Here is a 21,485-nt window from a genome sequence, read left to right as displayed (position 1 = left end):
GTTTAGGAATCGATAAGTTAAATGGCGACTTTTGAGCATCAGAGCCTGAACCATCCAGCGTCCTGCCATGCTGTGACTTTGATAGTAATCTTTTTTTGTAAAGAGGGAACCCAGAGAACTACAGGTGATGTTCAAGATATTTATCGTGTGGTTTGTTTCTTTGTTTTTCAAAATTGATTTTTGTTTTAAAATGATGCATTCTGCCCTTGCTACAAAACACTGAACAGAGAAATTCAAGCTCGCTTGTTGATCTGATCCTTAAACTTTTAATACCCCCCTGAGCCTTCTTCCCATCCCTCCTTACCTTGGCCACCTCCTCCCCTGTCTCTCACCCCATTCATAGATTGTCAGAGGGTAGCAGGAATCCCCAGTCCCTCTTGCCCCCTCTACTGGCTTGAATAGAGCAGTGCTGGCACAGTGATGACTGGAGATTGCTGCTGCCCCAGTAAGAACCACAAAATGGTGTAGGAAGCAGACTCTCTATTTCATTTACAAGTTTAAGGTGTGAGTCAACAAACTTTCCTTCTTAGGTTTTATTTATTTGTTTGTTTTACACTCAGGGTGGAGATAGCACTAAGTCAACATTTTTTTTTAAAAAGTGGTTTTTTTCTTTCTTTTCATTTAAAAAATGAAAGGAAACAACTTGGATTTCATTTCCAACCAAAGTACATCCCTAGAGAGCAATGACTAGATTCTGTATTCCTGCAAGGTGAAATGGGGGGGGGGGGGGGGGGGGGGGAGGGGAGACGAATTGGCCTAGTGCAGAAGCTTTCAACCCAGTCCTTGGGGCACAGACCCAGCCTCCACTTCTAGCAAATCTCTCTTATGAATATTCATTGTGGGTATCCTGAAAACCGGACTGGCTGGGGCAGTGGCGTTCCTAGAGGGGCTGACACCCGGGGCGGATTGCCGATGCGCCCCACCCCCCGGGTGCAGCGCCACCCTCCCCCCCGGCAAAAGGACACCCCCGGTGAAGGACCCCCCCCCCCCGGGTGCACGCCGCTGGGGGGGGTGCCATGCGCCTGTCCGTTTCGTTCGTTTCCATGCTCCCTCTGCCCCGGAACAGGAACAAATCAGAACACCCTGCATGCAACACATTCCAATAATCCAGCTGAATTAAAGTCTGCACCACCATTTTAAAAGGGTCCCTCAATGATTTTCCTTTGAATTTTCGTCTTGGATTGTAAATAATGACATGATACTTTTGATGCAGCCCATTTTTCAGCACACCTGTGGCAAAATAAAAATTGTCGCGTGTCCATTTTGGGTCTGAGACCTTACCACCACCCATTGACTTAGTGGTAAGGTCTCACACGGTAACCGTGTGGTAACCATCTCCACGTGCAGAATGACGATTACCTCCCGGTTTCCACCATGTGCAGGAAAATAAAAATTATTTTCCGGCACGCGTAGTGGACGCGCATAAAATAATGAAATTACCGCCCGAGTCAATTGGTAGCCAGGCATTAACTCCAATTTGATGCACTTAGGTCACGCGTACGTGCCTATGCGATTTAGTAAAAGGGCCCCCTAGAGGTTGAACATCGAAAGTTTTGCGCAGATTGCAGTTGCTTCAAAATACTGCTGCTAGATTGATTTTGAGAGTCAGTGGATTTGAGAGAGCGACTTCTACATAAGTACATAAATGTTGCCATACTGGGAAAGACCAAACGTCCATCAAGCCCAGCATCCTGTTTCCAACAGTGGCCAATCCAAGTCACACATACGTGGCAAGATCCCAAAAAAGTACAAAACACTCTATAATGCTTATCCCAGAAATAGTGGATTTTCTCCTAGTCCTAGCTTAAGGAAGCCGTCCAAACCTTTTTTAAACTCCGCTAAGCTAACCGCTTTTACCACATTCTCTGGCAACGAATTCCAGAGTTTAATTACACATTGAGTGAAGAAAAATTTTCTCATTCATTTTAAATTTACTACATTGTAGCTTCATCGCATGCCCCCTAGTCCTAGTATTTTTGGAAAGCGTAAACAGATGCTTCACATCTACCCATTCAACTCCACTCATTATTTTATAGACCTCTATCATATCTCCCCTCAGCCGCCTTTTCTCCAAGCTGAAAAGTCCTAGCCGCTTTAGCCTTTCCTCATAGGAAAGTCATCCCATCCCCTTTTATCATTTTCATCGCCCTTCTCTATGCCTTTTCTAATTCCACTATATCTTTTTTGAGATGCGGCAACCAGAATTGAACACAATATTCGAGGTGCGGTCGCACCATAGAACGATACAAAGGCATTATAACATCCTCATTTTTGCTTTCATTCCTTTCCTAATAATACCTAATATTCTATTTGCTTTCTTAGCCACAGCAGCACACTGAGCAGAAGGTTTCAACATATCATGAACGACGACACCTAGATCCCTTTCTTGGTCTGTGACTCCTAACGTGGAACCTTGCATGACATAGCTACAATTCGGATTCCTCTTTCCCACATGCATCACTTTGTACTTGCTCACATTAAACGTCATCTGCCATTTAGACGCCCAGTCTTGTAAGGTCCTCTTGTAAATTTTCACAATCTTCCCGCGATTTAACGACTTTGAATAACTTTGTGTCATCAGCAAATTTAATTACCTCACTAGTGACTACCATCTCTAGGTCATTTATAAATATGTTAAAAAGCAGCAGTCCCAGCACAGAGCCCTGGGGAACCCCACTAACTACCCTTCTCCATTGAGAATACTGACCATTTAACCCTACTCTCTGTTTTCTATCTTTTAACCAGTTTTTAATCCACAATAGAACACTACCTCCTATCCCATGACTCTCTAATTTCCTCTGGAGTCTTTCATGAGGTACTTTGTGAAACGCCTTCTGAAAAGCCAGATACACAATATGAACCGGCTCACCTTTATCCACATGTTTGTTCACCCCTTCAAAGAAATGTAGTAGATTGGTGAGGTAAGATTTCCCTTCCCTAAATCTATGTTGACTTTGTCTCATTAATCCATGCTTTTGAATATGCTTTGTAATTTTGTTCTTAATAATAGTCTCTACCATTTTTCCCAGCACCGACGTCAGACTCACCAGTCTATAATTTCCTGGATCTCCTCTGGAACCTTTTAAAAAAAATCGGCATTATATTGGCCGCCCTCCAATCTTCCGGTACCATGCTCGATTTTAAGGATAAATTACATATTACTAACAATAGCTCCGCAAGTTCATTTTTCAGTTCTATCAGTACTCTGGGATGAGTACCATCCGGTCCAGGAGATTTGCTACTCTTCAATTTGTAGAGCTGCCCCAATACATCCTCCAGGTTTACAGAGAATTCATTTTCTCCAACTCGTCAGCTTCGAATACCATTTCTGGCACCGGTATCCCACCCAACTCTTCCTTGGTGAAGACTGAAGTAAAGAATTCATTTAATCTCTCCGCTAAGGCTTTGTCTTCCCTGATCGCCTCTTTTACTCCTCTTGATAGATTACGTTGGCTACCAGTTCACTCCCGTATTAAGTTTAAAATAGCTTGAATGGTTTTCAAAAGTTTGGCAGGTCCAAAACTCAAGTATGTCTTTCTAAATATTTGACTTTATTGTCTACAGGGCGAATTTCTCGTACCATTTATTCTTATTCTTTGCTGTTTCCGAATTTCAAGTGAGTTAGGATTAAGAGCTATTTGAGCAACTCTTTTCAATATTTATGGGTAAAAATTTGGAATAATATACAGTTTAAATGTTTCAATTTAGGACAGAGAACAACAAGGAGAAGCTTTGAAAGAAGATAGGGAGAGATAAAATAGATTGAACTAGAGGTCTCCAAATCGCTCTGGACAAGATTATCTGGGAATCCTCAGCATGGGGGATAAGAAGGGGAGCACTGAGGCAGTCAGAGGGTCCCTGAATGACATGCCAGGTCTCCTCTGTCCTCTGACTCTTTCTGTATGGCCCTGTGATGATTCCTTTAATTGTTCAGCTGAGACAGCAGTTCTGGTATAATCTTTAACCCTTTGAGAGAATGATTTGTGTGTGTATCTTGGAAGGGTGGGGTGGGGTGGGGGTGGGGGCAGGGTTAAATGCGTCTGAGAAGCTTGAAGAGAAAAGCCATAGCCAGACTTTAAAAACATTAGTCCTTAGCCAAACAGGCTTAGAAGTGTGCGCCTGTGACCTCTGCTTTGCATACAGGTTTCAGGTGGCTGCCTTGCACCTGGGCTAGACGGAATTCTTTTAGGCTGATGCAAATTCAGATTACACTGATCCGCATTGCAAACCCAGCTCTAGTCGTCATCTGAGTTTCTTTTATTTAGTCTTCCGCGTAACTATTAGCCGGAGAATCAGTCAGATCTCCACTGTAATGGGCATCATTTGCAGACCCTTCAACCCCCGCCCTGGGATGCAGCCTCCCAGTCTAGTACCAACTGAGGGGTTACTTCCCGACTCCTGAATTAAGAAATGCAAACTTTTGTTCCTTATCCCTTTCCCTCCACCGCTAGCTAAATGGCAAGTGCCTTGCAGTGAGGATCGGCCCTTGGGGGAATCAGCTGTAGAGCAATGTCAGCCCCGGGCAAGCGGGCGTGGCATCGTCCAGTGGGCGTTAATCTAAGGCGAGGAGGCCACCCCCCAAAACTGACAGCAGCAAGGTCTATAAATGCTCAGCACAGACAGGAGCAGCGGCGCTGGTCACAGCACTAACTGGGAGTCTATGGCGCGGGGCTTGTGCTGAACGCCGGTCGTACCACTAGGGGGGAGCAGAGAGCCTCTAGCGCGGGGCTAGTGCAAAGCAGTGACCGTAGCGCTAGACGGCAGGGGCTGAGAGCATTATGCAGCCCCTGGGCACCAGCCTGGTCCTGGGAGCGGCGCTTTTCCTGGGATCCGTCGCCTTCCTGAAGCTTCGCTCCCCCGGGAACGGCGGACCGGCCGGGCTACTACGGGAGCTGAGAGCCAGGCAGCGGGACCTGAGCCTGTACTCAGCTGCTGGCAGCCGGGAGTGGGTTCCGGCTCGCCTGGGCTGTGCCGATCTCGCCTCTCTGTCCAGGATGAGCTACGTGGGCTCCGGTTTTTCCAAGGTGGTGTGGAAGGGGAGGCTGGCGGACGGCAGAGACGTGGCCCTGAAGCTCATCCACCGGGAGGGCAGTGACATGCGGCGCTGCCTGAAGCTTTATGGGGACCCTGAGGGCTGCCAGAGCCTGGCCACCTACAAACTGCTGAAGGAAGTCACCCTGCTGAAGGGGCTGCGGCACCCGGGCATCATCCAGGCAGGTACCCACCCCTGAGCCATCCCCCACTAGCCCCCCCCAATTCCCTATAGTACCCCTCATCATCCCTGCCTCATGGCATCGTCCAGGCATGCACCCACCCCTGAAACACCCCTCATTCCCCTCCCTCCCTTTAGTCCAAAACCGTCCCTGTCCCCTTCACATTCCTTACACATCCAGGCAGGTACCCCTGAATCACCCCTCACCACCCCCTGTTCCTTGTAGCACTCCTCACCAGGTAGACACCTACTCCCTGAGCCATCCCTCACTACCCCTCCCAATTCCTTATAGCACCCCTCACCAGGTATGTACCCTGAAGCCAGCCCCGCCTCACAGGTTCTTGTAGCACCCAGGTATCTAGCCCAGATCTGTCCCTGGCCGCCCCCCCCCCCCCCATCATCCTTGCCTCCACCCTCTTGCCTCAGTCCTTATAACCTATCTGCTTCATCCAGGCACCGACCCCCAGTTGACCCTGCCCCCATTCCTTATAGCACAGAGGCAACCCCTCCCCCCCCCAGCTATCCATGCCCCACCCTTATAGCATCCAGGCATGTTGTACTCTCCACCCCATATACAGTGCTGTCAAAGCACTGGCTTGAGCTCTGTCCACCTGATCTGTTGCAGAAGGCTTGTTAGTTTCAGTGTTGCCTGACAGACAGACCAAAGGTCTAAAAGTCCTTTGATCTGATTTGTGGGGAGGTTTCTAGACCCCTGACTCTCTGCAGGTTTACCGATCTGCAGGGTGGTGGAATTAGCAGACTTTATTTATTTAAGAAAAATTTTACATACCACCTCTTAACGCCTTCCAGACCTAACTTAGTCTGCTTCCTCTTTGGTACAGCAAAATTTATGGACCCTAATGTTCTTTTATTATCTTCTGTTGTCTTTGTTATTTTATACGATATGTTCACGATTAATATTTTGCTGTGACATTGTCTAATATTTTTTACTGTGCTGTAGCCCACCCATGATATTGTGTCAGCCACATTGAGCCTGCAACTAGTGGGAAAATGTGGGGTATAAATGTGTTAAATAAATAGATAAATATCAGGATAAAACTAATAAAAACAGGACAAACTAAAATGCAGTGGCGTAGGAAGGGGGGCGGGGGGCGGCGGTCCGCCCCGGGTGCACGCCGCTGGGGGGTGTCGGCTCCGCGCTGGTGCACTGCCCTCTCTGCCCCGGAACAGGTTACTTCCTGTTCCGGGACAGAGTGAACCAGCGCGGAGCCGACACACCCCAGCAACGTGCAGTCGGGGCGGATCGGCCCTCCCGCCCGTCCCTCGCCGCAGGTATGCGCTCCGGGGGGGGGTGCGCTCCAGCGGGAGGAGGGTGCGCCGTGCTGCACCCGAGGGGGGGGGTGCGCAGCGGTGACCCGCCCCGGGTGTCAGCTCCCCTCGCTACGGCTCTGCTAAAATGTTAGACAAATTCAATCACAAGACACAGTAAAGGAAAACACATGAAGAGGATGCATAGAACAACCGTATGGACCTATTTTACTAACATATATAACACTGTGAAGCTGTTGACAGAATGTGTACATTTTATGCTAAACTAGACCTGCTGTTCACCACCTTGGATGAATCGCTTCATAAAAGTGGTTAATAAATAGCAATAAATAAATACAAGGAAAGAAGTGGGAAGCATAACTAGTTTAGGGAGCTGCCTAGGCAAGGTAAATATTCGAAGCTGAGTAGGGGATACTGACTAAATAGCTAGGTCTTAAGAGCTATCTCAAATTTCTTGTAAGAGGCCTTTTTTCTAAGGGGCCCTTTTGCTAAAGGGTGTTAAGCCGTAATGTGCACTTCGGGGGGGGGGGGGGGGGGGGGGGATTCTATATATTTTGCTGAAAAAATTGGTGTGGAAAAAAACCCCCAATGCTTAGTGCTATTCTATAAACCTCACCTAAAGTTAGGTGGAGTTTACGGAATACTCGTAGCGCCATCCCCCCCAACTAAAATTTAGGAGAGGCCATTTATTCCAACTAAAAACTGGAGTAATTACCCGTGTTAAACTTAGGCATGGATCGGGCCAGGGGCGTAGCCAGACTTCAGTGGGAGGGGATCCAGAGCCCAAGGTGAGGGGGCACATTTTAGCCCCCCCCCCCCGGCGCTGCCGGCCCCCCGCCTTTGCTGACCCCCCCCCCACCACCACCACCAACAACTTTGAGCCCCCCCCCCGCCGATGACCGTCTCGACCTCCCTCCCGCCGCCAACCCTCCACCGCCGTCGCCTACCTTTGCTGGCAGGGGACCCCAACCCCCACCAGCCAAGGTCCTCTTCTTCCGGCGCAAGGCGTCATTCTGAGTCTGACGTCCTGCACGTACAACTTGCAGGACATCAGACTCAGAAACAGAATGAAGCCTTGTGCCGGAAGGAGAGGACCTCAGCTGGTGGGGGTTGGGGGTCCCTCACCAGCAAAGGTTGGCAGCGGGAAGGAGGTCGAGAGGGTCATCGGCAGGGGGGTCCAGGGCCAAATCTACAGGGGCCCAGGCCCCCGTGGCCCCACGTAGCTATGCCACTGGATCAGGCATATTCTATGACAGTGCATGTAATTTGTAGGAGCGTCCACGACCTGCTTATGCCCCTCCCATGGCCCCGCCTCTATTTTGAGATCCATATATTAGAATTTACATACACTGCTTTACAGAATATTCTTAGTTGTGCGGGTAAATTCCAATTAGTGCTGACAATTGCTTATTGCTGGCCAATTATTTGCACTGATTGACTTGTTAATCAATTAAGCCGCACACGCAACTGTAGGCATCATATACAGAATTCCCCCTATAGTGTGGGAAAAATAGGCTACTGCAAAACACATTAACACATTTTGTGATATTTTGTCTCTCAGTGCGTGGTAACCAGCATTTTACTTATTTTTTTTAATATATATTTTCTAGGGGGTGTGCCACGGACAGAGAATGGGCATGGAAGTGTTAACTAGCTAACACATTAGGATTACTGTGTGCTAACTAGTTAATACAGAGAGGGTTAATGCGGAAACACTTTGGGCCCCTTTTACAAAGCGGTGGTAAGCCCAACGCGGGCTTACTGCTCGCTAAAAAGGAAGTACTGCCAGGCTACTGCAGCAGCCCTCTCCCCCCCCCCCCCCCCAAGTGTGTACCCAGCAGTAATTGGGCAGTGCTGCATGCTGCCGCAGAGTTAGCCTGTACTGCCACCTCAATGGGTGGTAGTAAGGGCTCCCCTTGAAACAGAAAGGGAAATGGGACTTGATATACCGCCTTTCTGTGGTATTTTGTGGTTTACATATATATTCAGGTACTTATTTTATACCTGGGGCAATGGAGGGTTAAGTGACTTGCCCAGAGTCACAAGGAGCTGCAGTGGGAATCGAACTCAGTCCCCCAGGATCAAAATCTACTGCACTAACCACTGGGCAACTCCTCCACTTGCTTACATGGCCATGTCTTAAAAAAAAAAAAAAAAAAAAGAAAGACCTACCTTTCACCTGCTACGGTAACAGGGGGCCTCAGCGTGTGTCAAAAACATGTACCGACACCAGCACAGGCCCCCCTTGTGCCGCAGCTTGGTAAAAGGGGTCCTTAGTATCTCCTAAATTGGGGGTGGTAAGTGTTCCCGTATTAACTTTTTGCAGGTGCTGGGTGTTAATAATAACACTAGTGCACAACCTGCACCAAAAAAGACGCAGTGCACGGGAAGGTCCACAATAGAATGCACTACGCTCAGATTTTACTGTAAGAGAATCCCTAAGTTCTAAGGGTCAGCAGGGGGGTCCAGGGCCAAATCTACGGGGGCCCAGGCCTCCATGGCCCCACGTAGCTACACCACTGGCACCAATTCTGTAATGGTGTCTTGGTACCCAGATTCCATTTTAGAATATCAGCATAAGTTGGCAGTGGTGCACCTAAACTTTGGCGCCAGCAGTTATATCACGTCAATGACAGTTGTAACTGTTGACACCTAATTGTGCCAAATGCATGTAACGTATAGTATTCTATAAGTTACGTGCTTTCCTCAGAGACACGCCCATGACCCACCCATACTTTACCCATGTTTACACCCCTCACACAAGCTAAATGATTTTGGCACATATGTTATAGAATTGTGCCTAGCGCTTACATGCCATAAAAACAAGGCACGACCTAACAATCTTCCAAAAACTATTGAAAACCAACCTGTTCAAGAAGGCATACCACAGCGACCAATCCTAAATAAAAGATAACTAGACGTCACATGAACTAGACAAAAATAAACTCTTTACATTAGGTTGATAACCTTCGTTGCTACTACTGAAAGTTACGCAATACACACTACCACTTTATTTCTCATGCCGGAAATGAACTTCTATATTTGATTATCTAACATTTTATAATTCACTCTATCATTCAGGAACTTCAATGCAATACCTCTTTGTATTCTATTGTACCATTTATCTGCCTTAATGCAATACCACTTGTAATTCTCTATCCGGAAATGGCGATCGCCATTACGGCATAATGTAAGCCACATTGAGCCTGCAAATTGGTGGGAAAATGTAGGATACAAATGCAATAAATAAAGAGTTCCATTTATTTGTTGCATTTGTATCCTACATTTTCCCACCATCTCGTCACGCAGCCTTTAGCCGTGTGGCCCCTTCACTTTGGAACTCATTATTTATTTATTTAAAGAGAAGGGGCCACACGGCTAAAGGCTGCGTGACGAGATGAGTCCGGCAAAGTTTTTTATCAGGACTGTGGAGTCAGAGTCAGAAGCAATTTTGGGTGGAGTCAGAGTCAGTAAAAATGTACCAACTCCAGCTTCAAAATAAAAGCTTACAACACTATAATATATGCTAAAGTTATCATTTTATACTTTTCTATATATCTTTATCCTAGATGTATTAAGTTTTATTTGTCGTTACCTTAAATCCAGAACAAAAAATGTAAAGCCTAATATCAGTAGGAGTCTGAGTCGGACAGTGGAAAAATAGAAGAGTCGGAGTTTGAAGGTTTGGTGTACCGACCCCACAGCCCTGGGTTTTATGCGATGAAATAACCAATAAATATGCCACTCAAGGTTCAAGATGGCTGATACGGCAGGAGTAAAGAGTGCCAACATGTTGGAATCCCTGTACAGTTGACTTGATGCACCAGGAGCATATCTGTGTGGGGCCGCGGGGGCCTGGGCCCCCGTAGATTTGGCCCTGGATCCCCCTGCCAACGACCCTCTCCACCCCCCCTCCTGCCGCCAACCCGCCGTCGCCTATCTTTGCTGGCGGGGGACCCCAACCCCCGCCAGCCGAGGTCCTCTCTTCCGTTGCAGCAAAGCTTCCTTCAGTTTCAAATTCTGAGTCTGATGTCCAGACTCAAAATTTGAAACTGAAGGAAGCTTTGCTGCAACGGAAGAGAGGACCTCAGCTGGCGGGGGTTGGGGTTCCCCGCCAGCTTTGCAACGGAAGGACCTCAGCTGGTGGGGGTTGGGTCCCCCGCCAGCTTTGCAACGGAAGGACCTCGGCTGACAGCGGTTGGGGTACCCCGCCAGCAAAGGTAGACGACGGCGGCGGGGGAGGATTGGCGGCGGGAGGGGGTGGAGAGGGGCGGGGGGGGTCAAAGTTGGCGGCGGGGGGGGGGGGTCCGGCAATGGTGGAGGGAGTCGGTGGCACCAGGGGGGGGCTAAAATGTGCCCCCTCACTCTGGTTCTGGCCCCCCCCTCCCGCCGAAGTCCAGATACACCTCTGATGCACCATAATCAAAATTTTAAATTTAATGCAAGCCATAACTGGAAACCAATGTGTTCTTGAAGCCATTGGAGCCGACTCTGTGGGTGCTGTGGGTGCTTGAGCACCCCCAATATTGAGAAAATTCCTTGTATCTGGCCAGGGAAAGTTTATTTCCATTGGGTTTAGCACCCCCATTAATTTTGAAAAGTTTGCTCCTATGAAGCAAAGGCTTAACATGATCAATTGGGTTAACATTGCAGAGCAGCCGAATAACAGTATTTTGAATGAGTTGAAGTCATTTAAGTATTATGGTCAGCGGTAGGTGATTTTTAGAAACATTTACCAAAGCAGCCTTCAGCTCAGATGGAGTGAATGAATAACATTTTAGAGAAGTACTTCGATTGATGTAAGGCTCCCCTGGCTTTTTTGGGGGTGGTGGTGCTGGTGAGGGGGTTGATTCATTCATAATTGATGCTAATTACCTGCTTGCATTTCAGATCCTTCAGTGGGTAGGAATGACTTTTGGGCCGACGCTCAGAGTCACATGCGATTAGCAGGGCCGCCGAGAGACTGAGCTGGGCCCAGGGCAAGGCCGCCCCCAGGGCCCCGCCCCTGCTGCCCTTGCCGCCCTGCCCCCCCGAGGTCACTGCTGCCACTCCCCCTCCACCCCCCTGAGGTCGCCACTGCTCCCCCCGAGATCGCCGCAGCCACTGCTCCCCCTCAAGCCCCCCCCGAGGTCGCCGCCGCCGCTCCCCCCTCCGTCCGCCACCAGGCCGGGCCCCCTGCATTGAAATCGCAGTCTCACCTCCGTGAAAACAGCGCTGCAGGCAGCAGAACGCCTCCCTTCAGCCCTCCTTCCCTCCTTGTGTTCCGCCCGCGCGGAAGTTACGTCAGATGAGGGTGGGTCACAGGGAGGGAAGGAGGGCCGAAGGGAGGCGTTCTGCTGCCTGCAGCGCTGTTTTCAAGGAGATGAGACTGCGATTTCAATGCAGGGAGCAGACAGTCGACGACGGAGGGCGGGTGGGACTGCAGCGCCGGGGCCCCCTTGGAGGCCCGGGGAATTTTGTCCCCCCTGCCCCCCCTCTCGGCGGCTATGGCGATTAGTGCTGGACTCGTGCCTGCATTAGTGAGTTCTGAAATGCTCAGAGGCTGTAGCTCGGGAGACAACATGTGCACCAAAAATTAGCATAAATGGCATGCTAATGTAGTCAAGTAGATGTAAATGAGGTCATTTCCTATTCTTTCCCAATGCTCAGAGAACGGTGCAGAAAACAAAGCTGCCCTTACCACTGAAAGAAATAATGCCAGGTCGGAGCAGGCATAAAGATGTTTGAAGTGGAGAGTTGCACGGGGACAGAAATCTAACCCATCGCCACTGGAATCTTACCCATCCCCGCAAGAATTTAACACATCCCCACCAGTCTCCGCAAGAATTTAATGCTGCTCTAATAAAGGATATTTCCCAGCTGTCAGTCAGAAAGCTCTGACGGCCTTAATAATCTATAAAGATATCACTAGACTCTTATTTTTTGCTGCTTTTCGCCCCCCCCCCCCCCCCCCCCCCACACACCCTCATGTTTTGATTTGACTGGGCAATTATGATAGGAAAAAAAAGAAACTGATACCCTTATAAATTTAGCTGTTATTGCTGTTTGAACTGTTTTGGCTGAGCCTACACCACACTTCGCCAACACAATCCAAATTGTAAGCCAATTTATAATTCATCAGATGGGAACCTAATTATTTGATATTCCGGAAATACCTTAAAGCCTCTCTGTTTAAATCAATTTCTCATGGATGATCATAATTCATTTAAACCTCTAATTGACCAATTATTCAATTTCTCAGTTCCATTCTAATTGTTATTGTACACGGATGACTCTGAATTGTTACCTTTTTGTGTCTAGCGTTTGTTTCCATATTACCTATCGCATTTACTCAATCCTCATTTCCTTCGTTATTACTACTTAATGTATACTATCCCGCATCGCGTTCTGTACTGTTAATCACAATAAGTTGTTAGTCACATTGAACCTAATGGGCTAATGTGGGATATAAATGAAATAAATACATAAATAATAAATAAATAGGAATTTCAGGAATAACACGTATAGAATGTTTGTACGTTTGGGAAGCTTGCCAGGTGCCCTTGGCCTGGATTGGCCGTTGTCGTGGACAGGATGCTGGGCTCGATGGACCCTTGGTCTTTTCCCAGTGTAGCATTACTTATGTACTTATGTAAATAATCAGATGCACTAAACATTTTTCCTCCAGATACAAAATATGGTGAAAATCCTTGAGTATATTTGCAATCAAAATGTAGAAAGACGTGATAGATACTTGCAGTAGATAAGAAGCAAGATGTTGCCAGATTAGCACATCAAAATCGGAATCTCAATCCCCTTACCTCCAGCGCCCTATGGACTGTGGGAGGGACAGGGAGTGAGCAGAGCAGACAGCGATGATGATGACGGTGTACATTGCACACTGCCTGCAGGCTAAGTGACGTACCTGTGCCAAACTGTACTGCTGAGCGCTGACGTCCTGACAGGAGGTGCGTACGCAATGTACGCACCTTGTATGGATATGCCACTATCCCCACAGGAACCCCGCAGGAACTGTTTCCATCCCCATGGGAATCCCGCAGAGCTGCTTCCCTTCCCGCGGTAGTCCTGCAGCCTCGGAGGGGATTCACGCGGGACTCCCTCAAACCCGTTTCCATGCAGGTCTCTAGTTTGAAGAGAAGATTTCTCATGATTCTTTCTTTAAAATCTGCCATTTTTTATATAATTTGGAAGCAGATGGAAGCCCGTGCAAACCCCTAAGCGCTGGTAGAGAGAGACGAATGTGTGCAAGTCAGAGCAAACCCAAAAGTGAAAGTACACATTGGCATAGCTGCCGAGAGGGGGGGCAGGGGGGACAAAATTCCCTGGGCCCAGGCCTCCAAGGGGGGCCCGGCGCCACAGTCCCACCCGCTCTCCGTTGTTGACTGTCTGCCCCCTGCATTGAAATCGCAGTCTCACCTCCCTGAAAGCAGCGCTGCAGGCAGCAGAACACCTCCCTTCAGCCCTCCTTCCCTCCCTGTGTCCCACCGTCGTCTGGCGTAACATCCGCAAAGGCGGGACACAAGAAAGGAAGGAAGGCTGAAGGGAGGCGTTCTGCTGCCTGCAGCGCTGCTTTCACGGAGGTGAGACTGCGATTTCAATGCAGGGGGCCCGGCCCGGTAGCGGATGGAGGGGGGGAGCGGGAGCAGCGGCGGCGACCTCGGGGGGGGGGGGGGAGCAGCAGCGTTGACCTCGGGGGGGCCAGGGCGGTGGGGGCGGCGAGGGGGCCCAGCCCAGTCTCTCGGCGGCTCTGCACATTGGTGCCTGTTTTCTGTATTTAAATATAAGCATTCCAAGTTTAAAAAAATAGTTTTTGAAACGCTTATCTTTAAAGGTGCTTCGTAACAGACGTCAGTGTGTGCTTCACTTTCGGGTTTGCTTGGCGTATGCGGACAGGAGCTGAGCTTGCAGCAAAACACTTCTGCACGTTTGCCAAGCGTATTTCCCCCTTGCTTGTGCTTTTACAGCACGTGCATAATTTGAATACCATTTCGTTTGAGCGTCGGAGAGCTAGGTTTCTGCACTGTTCCAGCGGTATGTTTTCTGCGCTGTTGCCTTTCCTTGGGAGTTCTGAGCATCGGCCCGTTTATGAACCCACCGTCCTGTACAGGAGGTTAATCTGATTAGGAGAATATTTTTGATTTTAAGTCATCTCATGTTAATTTCTTTAGAAAACCAATAGAAATCAAACAAAATAAAACATGGAAAAGAAAATAAGATGATACCTTTTTTATTGGACATAACTTAATACATTTCTTGATTAGCTTTCGAAGGTTGCCCTTCTTCCTCAGATCGGAAATCTTAACCTTAAGAGTGGACTAACACGGCTACCACACTCCTCCACTTTAGAAAACCAGTATTTCAGTACATTCACACTCTTTCAGCAGCTAGTCCTTTGCTGGAATGCAAAGAGGTCCTTTTTTTTTTTTTTTTGAAGTTGCAAAACGTTGTAATTAAATTATGTTCATTTCTATTTGCATGCCTATTAATAGGAAAATCACTCTCCTCTCTGTAGTTGTATGGTGAATGCTATGATAATAGATTAGATCCTGGCAGAAGGGTCACCGCTCTGCTGGAACTGGGATCCCCTCTGGAGATTATTCAACTTCTGCAGACCCCCTGGGAAGAGAGATTTAAGGTAAGAGAACAGAAGAAAGACAATTTTATCAGCAAGCTTTAGACATCAAAGGGAGGAACTTTAAAGAGCCCCTGACGTCTAGCTCACAAGAGATTAGCATGCTGGTAGGCTGTTTGCTTGTGCTAATCTGGTTTTGGGCTCCTGTAAATTACAACAGGAGTTTAACAAAGCAGCCTCTAAACCATTAATTATTAGAGGGCTTCCCCTCAGAAGATGAGCAGAGCTGGGGAAAGCTGTCTTTTGTCAATTGAATTGATCTGAAGAAGGAATTACATTGTCTTATGGGGAGCATCGCTTTTGACATAGCCGGCACAGGGGTGTAGGCAAGAAAGGCGACCGCCCTGGCGCCAAGGTGGAGGGGGCGTTTTGCTGCACTTTTGAATCAGTCCAAAAGGGAAGGGAGCGTAGAAAGCAATTCTGCTGGGGGGGTCCTGATTTGTTCAGCGGCTGCCTCGATTTTTGGGGAACCTCTTTTGTGGCCTGCAGTGTAAGGCCTGCGGAGAATCTAGATTTCTGCGAACAGTCCACTGACCATCACAAACTCATGGGCCAATGCTCAAAACATAACGCCAGCGCTAGAGGCAATTAACGCCGGAATAGCACTGGCATTAGCGAGTACAGAACGCGGGAGACAATGTGTGCACCAAAGATTAGCGCAAATAGCACGCAAATGTAGTCAAACAGATGTTAATGAGGTCATTTCCTGTTCCTTCCCAATGCTCAGAGAACAGCACACAAAACAAAGCTGTCCTTACCGTTGAAAACCCAACACCAGCTCGAAGCAGGCATTGGGGTGTTTGAAGAAAGGATTGCTCACGATCTTTTCTTTAAAAGCTGCTGTTTTAAAATTTAATTTAGAAGCAGAAGGAAGCCCGTGCAAGCCACTAAGCTCTGGTAGTGAAAGACGAATGTGTGCGAGTCAGAGCAAACACGAACGTGAAAGCACCCTTGGCACCTGTTTCCTGCGCTTAAATATAAGCTTTTCAAGTAAAAAAAAAATAAATTGAAAAGATTATATATAAAAGGTGCAGAAAACAGGCACAAATGTGTGCTTCACTTTTGGGTTAGCCCAGTGGTGTTCCTAGGTCGACTGCCACCCGGGGCTGATTGCTGCTGCGCACCCCCCCCCCCCCCCCCCGGGTGCAGCAGCGTCCGTCCCCCCAGGATGCAGTACAACACCCCCCCCCCCGGTGCAATGACACCCCCCTCCCCGGTGCATCAAGCCCCCCCCTGTGCAATGACACCTCCCTCCTCGGCGCATCAAGCTCCCCCCCCCCGGGTGCATTCTTCGCTGCTGGAGGGTGCAGAGAGCAGCCACGCACCTGTCGGCTCCACTGGCTCCCTGCTCCCTCTGCCCCGGAACAGGAAGTAACCTGTTCTGGGGCAGAGGGAGCAGGGAACCAGCGGAGCCGACAGGCGTGCGGCTGCTCTCTGCACCCTCCAGCAGCGTGCACCCGAGAAGGACCGTCCCCACCGCCCCACCCTTGCTACACCACTGGGTTAGCCTGGCGCACGCGCACAAGAGCTGAACTTACCGCAGAAATCTGCACATGTATCAAGCACAATCCCTTCTTTCACTTTTACTGTGCGCATGTAACTTGAATACCATTTACTTTGAGCATTGGGAGCTAGTTTTCTGCACTGTTCTGGCGGTATGGGTTTCACGCTGTTGGCTTTACCATGGGAGTTCTGAGCATTGGCCCATTAGTGGTTTAGGGGCCCTTTTACTAAGCTGCGAAAGCGTCTACGCACACCCAATGCGTGCCAAAATGGAGTTACCGCCTGGCTACTGCGTGACAGCCGATCACTGGCTGAGAGATAGAACTATTTTGCTATGAACCTCTGTGATCTTCGGTCATCCTTTGCTTTAGCTCAGGGGTTCTTAACCAGTGGTGCCCGTACCCCCCACGGGGTATGAGAAGAGGACAAAAGGGGTGAGGAGAGGAGTCTTGAAATCTGAAGTAATTTATTGTAACTTTCTAGATAGAGTGAAGGCAGTTATTAGGAGAGCTCCTTGTGACTCTGGTCAAGCCACTTAATCCTCCATTACCCCAGGTACAAAATAAGTACCTGTGTATAATATGTAAATCATTTTGATTGGAACCACAGAAAGGCAGTATATCAAATCCCATCCACTTTCCCTTTCTCTAGTAGAGGAGTGTGGTAGCCTTGTTAGTCCATTCTTAAGGTTATCAATAGAAATCAGACAAAATAAAACATGGAAAAGAAAATAAGATGATACCTTTTTTATTGGACATAACGTAATACATTTCTTGATTAGCTTTCGAAGGTTGCCCTTCTTCGTCAGATCAGAAATAAGCAAATGTGCTAGCTGACAGTGTATATAAGTGAAAACATTCAAGCATTACTATGACAGTCTGACAGGGTGGGAGGATGGGGGTGGGTAGGGGGTATGTATGGGAACATCAAAGCATATCATTGATATTCTAACAGGATGGGTGTGGATAGGTGAGGGGTGGGGTGATCAACAGAGACATACAGCTTTATGGTTTATAATGGGCTAGGAATCCCAGGTCCCCAGAAAGGACTTAACAAGGATCTAGGGTTCCTAGCCCATTATAAACCATAAAGCTGTATGTCTCTGTTGATCACCCCACCCCTCACCTATCCACACCCATCCTGTTAGAATATCAATGATATGCTTTGATGTTTCCATACATACCCCCTACCCACCCCCATCCTCCCACCCTGTCAGACTGTCATAGTAATGCTTGAATGTTTTCACTTGTATACACTGTCAGCTAGAACATTTGCTTATTTCTGATCTGAGGAAGAAGGGCGACCTTCGAAAGCTAATCAAGAAATGTATTAAGTTATGTCCAATAAAAAAGGTATCATCTTATTTTCTTTTCCATGTTTTATTTTGTTTGATTTCTATTGATAACCTTTCTCTAGTATAATTGTGTACTACTGTTATTTTAGCGACATCTTAGTACTTGGCCACTATAGTGACATGTAGCTGTCGGCAATCACTAGTGATTTAGAAAGGGGGTATGAGGGTTTTATTGATCAGTTAAAGGGGTGTGGGAACCAAAAAAGATTAAGAACCCCTGTTCTACCTATATTATGTACTAGATTTCATTGGCTCGTCCTTTCACTGCATTATTTCGATCATTTGGAAGATGGTTTCCAGTGCATCCACACCAGGGACGTAGCCAGACTTCGGTGGGAGGGGGGTCCAGAGCCCGAGGTGAGGGGGCACATTTTAGACCCCCCCCGGTGCCGCCGACCCCCCCACCCGCTGCCGCCACCACCACCACCAACAACACCAACTTTGACCCCCCCCTGCCGACAACCCTCTCCACCCCCTCCCCGCCAACCCTCCGCCGCCATCGCCTACCTTTGCTGGCGGGGGACCCCAATCCCCGCCAGCCGAGGTCCTCTTCTTCCGGCGCAAGGCTTCGTTCTGTTTCTGAGTCTGACGTCCTGCACGTACAACGTGCAGGACGTCAGACTCACAGAAACAGAAGCCTGCGCGGCCACGTTGCTGATCTGCAAGGGCAGGCTTCTACATGGAATGTTGCTAGTGGAATAGCAACATTAACATTCCATGTAGAATCTCAAATAGTAGCAACAGAATCTCAATAGTAGCAATATTCCATTTAGAATCTCCAATAAGGAAATGGAAATGGGACTTGATATACCGCCTTTCTGAGGTTTTTGCAACTACATTCAAAGCGGTTTACATATATACAGGTACTTATTTTGTACCAGGGGCAATGGAGGGTTAAGTAAAATCATATTAAATAGTGGGAAATGACCAAGGGAGGGGAATGCATGGAATACCTCCAAAGGAAGTGGTGCAAACATATATATAGTAATGGGATAAGCACAGAGGATCCATAGGATCTCTATCAGCAGAGGATAGCATGGCATCAATTGGGATCTGTGGTGTGGTCACAGAATGAAACTGGGCAAATGAGATGGGCTTTATACTCCTCTTCTGCTCTTATAGTCAATGTAACCTGACTCTGTGCCGAATACTTACAAGACCTTGCTGATGTGGTCTTCCCCAGGTGTGCCTGAGCCTCGTGAGGCTTCTGCATTTCCTGGCTCATTCTCCTTTGGGCTCTGTGGCCCTCTTAGATTTCCAGCCTCGGCAGTTTGTAACGGTGGATGGAGACCTGAAAGTGACCGATTTAGACGATGCTAGCACTGAAGAGCTGACATGCAGCGGTGATGCTGACTGCGTACTGGAGTTCCCTACAAAATCCTTCAGCCTGACCTGTGCAGCAGCTGGAAGATGTGAAGGGATCAATGAAAAGAGGAACCTCTATAATGCGTATCGGTAAGTCGAATGACAGCAGAGCGGACGTGATGCAGTTCTGAATTCTAGGCAGAGGCTGGTGTTTTTCATGGTAGTGGTCTCTAATCTGTACCTGGCAGTTTGCTTATTTAGTGGATTAAACTGTAGATTAATCTAATACTGATCATGCTTTAGTTCTAAAGAAAACTGTTTGAGGGTTGTTCTCTCACTTTATACTCTTCTGAAGTGGCCTTCGATAAATAAGTCCTGATAAAGTCGTCCTTTTACTAAGCTCTGCTCTGCTTTTTACTGCAGGTTAAAAAGCAGTGGCGTACCGAGGGTGGGGCAGTGGGGGCGGTCCACCCCAGGTACATGCTGCAGGGGGGTGCAGGGACCGCCGGTTCTCTGCTCCCTCTGATGTTACTTCCTGTTCCGGGGCAGGGAACCGGTGGAGCCGACAGCCACGCGGCTGCTCCCAGCAGACCTAGGAGGTAACAGTAATGCACCGGGGGGGGGGGGGGGGGGGGGTTGGAGGTGATCCGCCAGGAGGGAGGTGATGCGATGCAATGCGATGAGATGAGGCTATGCAATGCGCCGGGGGGTGAGGGGATGCGCCGGAGGGGGGGTGTTAAAAAGCATAACTGCAGGGCACAGTCAGGTATCCCAATGTAGTTGTGGGATCGGCACACACTACCTGTGTGCTAAAAAATAGAATGGATGTCTGGGACGGAGAGTAGGCGTGTACTGCGCTAATTGGTCAGCGCAGCTACATCACCGCATGTTAACAGATTAGCGGGTGGTTTGCGCTTCAGCTCATAACACCTACAAAAAGGTCAGTAAGGGCTCACACACTAATGGGGATATAAGCGTGTGGCCATTAACCCTTTAGTGTCCAATGTTCTCATCAATCTGTTCCCATATGGAACATTGGACACTAAAGGGTTAATAAGAGAACTGGGAAATGGGGTTATTCTACCTTCTTGCTAAAAGTGGCCTCAGCGTGCATAAAAGGCCCGCGCTCGGGATAGCGCAGGTCATTTTTTTAGCGTGGCTTTGTAAAATGGCCACAGAATTAGTGGTGTCCTTCCTAATATAAATTTATGTGCACAATTTTACATTTTTGAAGAATATGGACATCTCAAAAGGCCGAAATGGCTTGAAACGTCCAAATCCCAGTTTTGCAAAAGCAGAAAAGGGATGTCCAACGCTGCAGTATGTCCCAATAGCAAGGGGTTGTGTTCTGGGTGTGTTTTGGCCGGGACTAGGGAGGGCCTGAAATCTGAACGTCCGACAGCGACAGTGATTACCGAAGGGGAAGAAACGTCCAAGTCTAAAAAGAAGGATGTCTTTATTTAGACCTGCTTCAGGAACTTCCAGGTTACAGAAGGATGCTCTGTTTGAGCAGCTGTCCACTGGAGGGATTAAGGCATAACATCTCCTTAATTCCCCAGTGGTTGTTGTCCCCTTCCTTCTACCCTGAAAGTGAAACTGGAAGGGGGGCTTCGGGTATTATGAGCATTCAGTGGCGTACCAAGGGGGGGCAGTCCGCCCCGGGTGCACGCCACTGGGGGGTGCCGCGGCGCGCGCCTGTCGGCTCCGAGTTCGCTAACTTCGTTCGTTCGCTGCAGCTCCCTCTGCCCCGGAACAGGTTACTTCCTGTTCCGGGGCAGAGGGAGCTGCAGCGAACGAGCGAAGTTAGCGAACTCGGAGCTGACAGGCGCACGCCGCGGCACCCCCCCAACGGCGTGCACGCGGGGGGGGTGTCATTTCACCGGGGGGGGGAGGTGTCATTTCGTAGGGGGGGCGCTGCACCCGGGGGGGGGGGGGCGCATCGGCGATCTGCCCCGGGTGCCATCCAGGCTAGGAATGCCACTGTGAGCATTCGTAACAGAACAGGCAGCAGGTTTAGCCTAGTGGTTAGTACAGTAGACTTTAAACTAAGAAACCTAAGTTCAAATCCAACTTCAACTCTTTTCTTTTTTTTTTTTTTAATTCTGTGTCTTCTAGAAACAGAGAAATACCTACTGTATCCAGGGGCGTAGCCAGACCTCGCGGTGGGAGGGGGCCAGAGCCAGTGGTGG

The 21,485-nt window shown here is 48.6% G+C and overlaps 1 protein-coding gene across 1 annotated transcript in view; it reads left to right on the top strand.

Moving 5' to 3' along the window:
- Nucleotides 1–4,662: 4,662 nt before the first annotated feature.
- LOC115478131 (extracellular tyrosine-protein kinase PKDCC-like) overlaps nt 4,663–21,485 on the top strand; it is a 31,826-nt gene continuing 15,003 nt past the window's right edge. The window contains exons 1-3 of the mRNA XM_030215378.1: nt 4,663–5,213; nt 15,015–15,137; nt 19,175–19,446. Of these exons, the coding sequence (XP_030071238.1) occupies nt 4,779–5,213; nt 15,015–15,137; nt 19,175–19,446 (830 nt within the window). The 5' untranslated portion in view covers nt 4,663–4,778. The remainder of the gene's footprint in view (nt 5,214–15,014; nt 15,138–19,174; nt 19,447–21,485) is intronic.

This window comes from Microcaecilia unicolor, chromosome 9, assembly GCF_901765095.1.
Source record: "Microcaecilia unicolor chromosome 9, aMicUni1.1, whole genome shotgun sequence".
Taxonomy (NCBI): Eukaryota; Metazoa; Chordata; class Amphibia; order Gymnophiona; family Siphonopidae; genus Microcaecilia; species Microcaecilia unicolor.
This window is presented reverse-complemented; position numbering and strand designations above follow the sequence as displayed.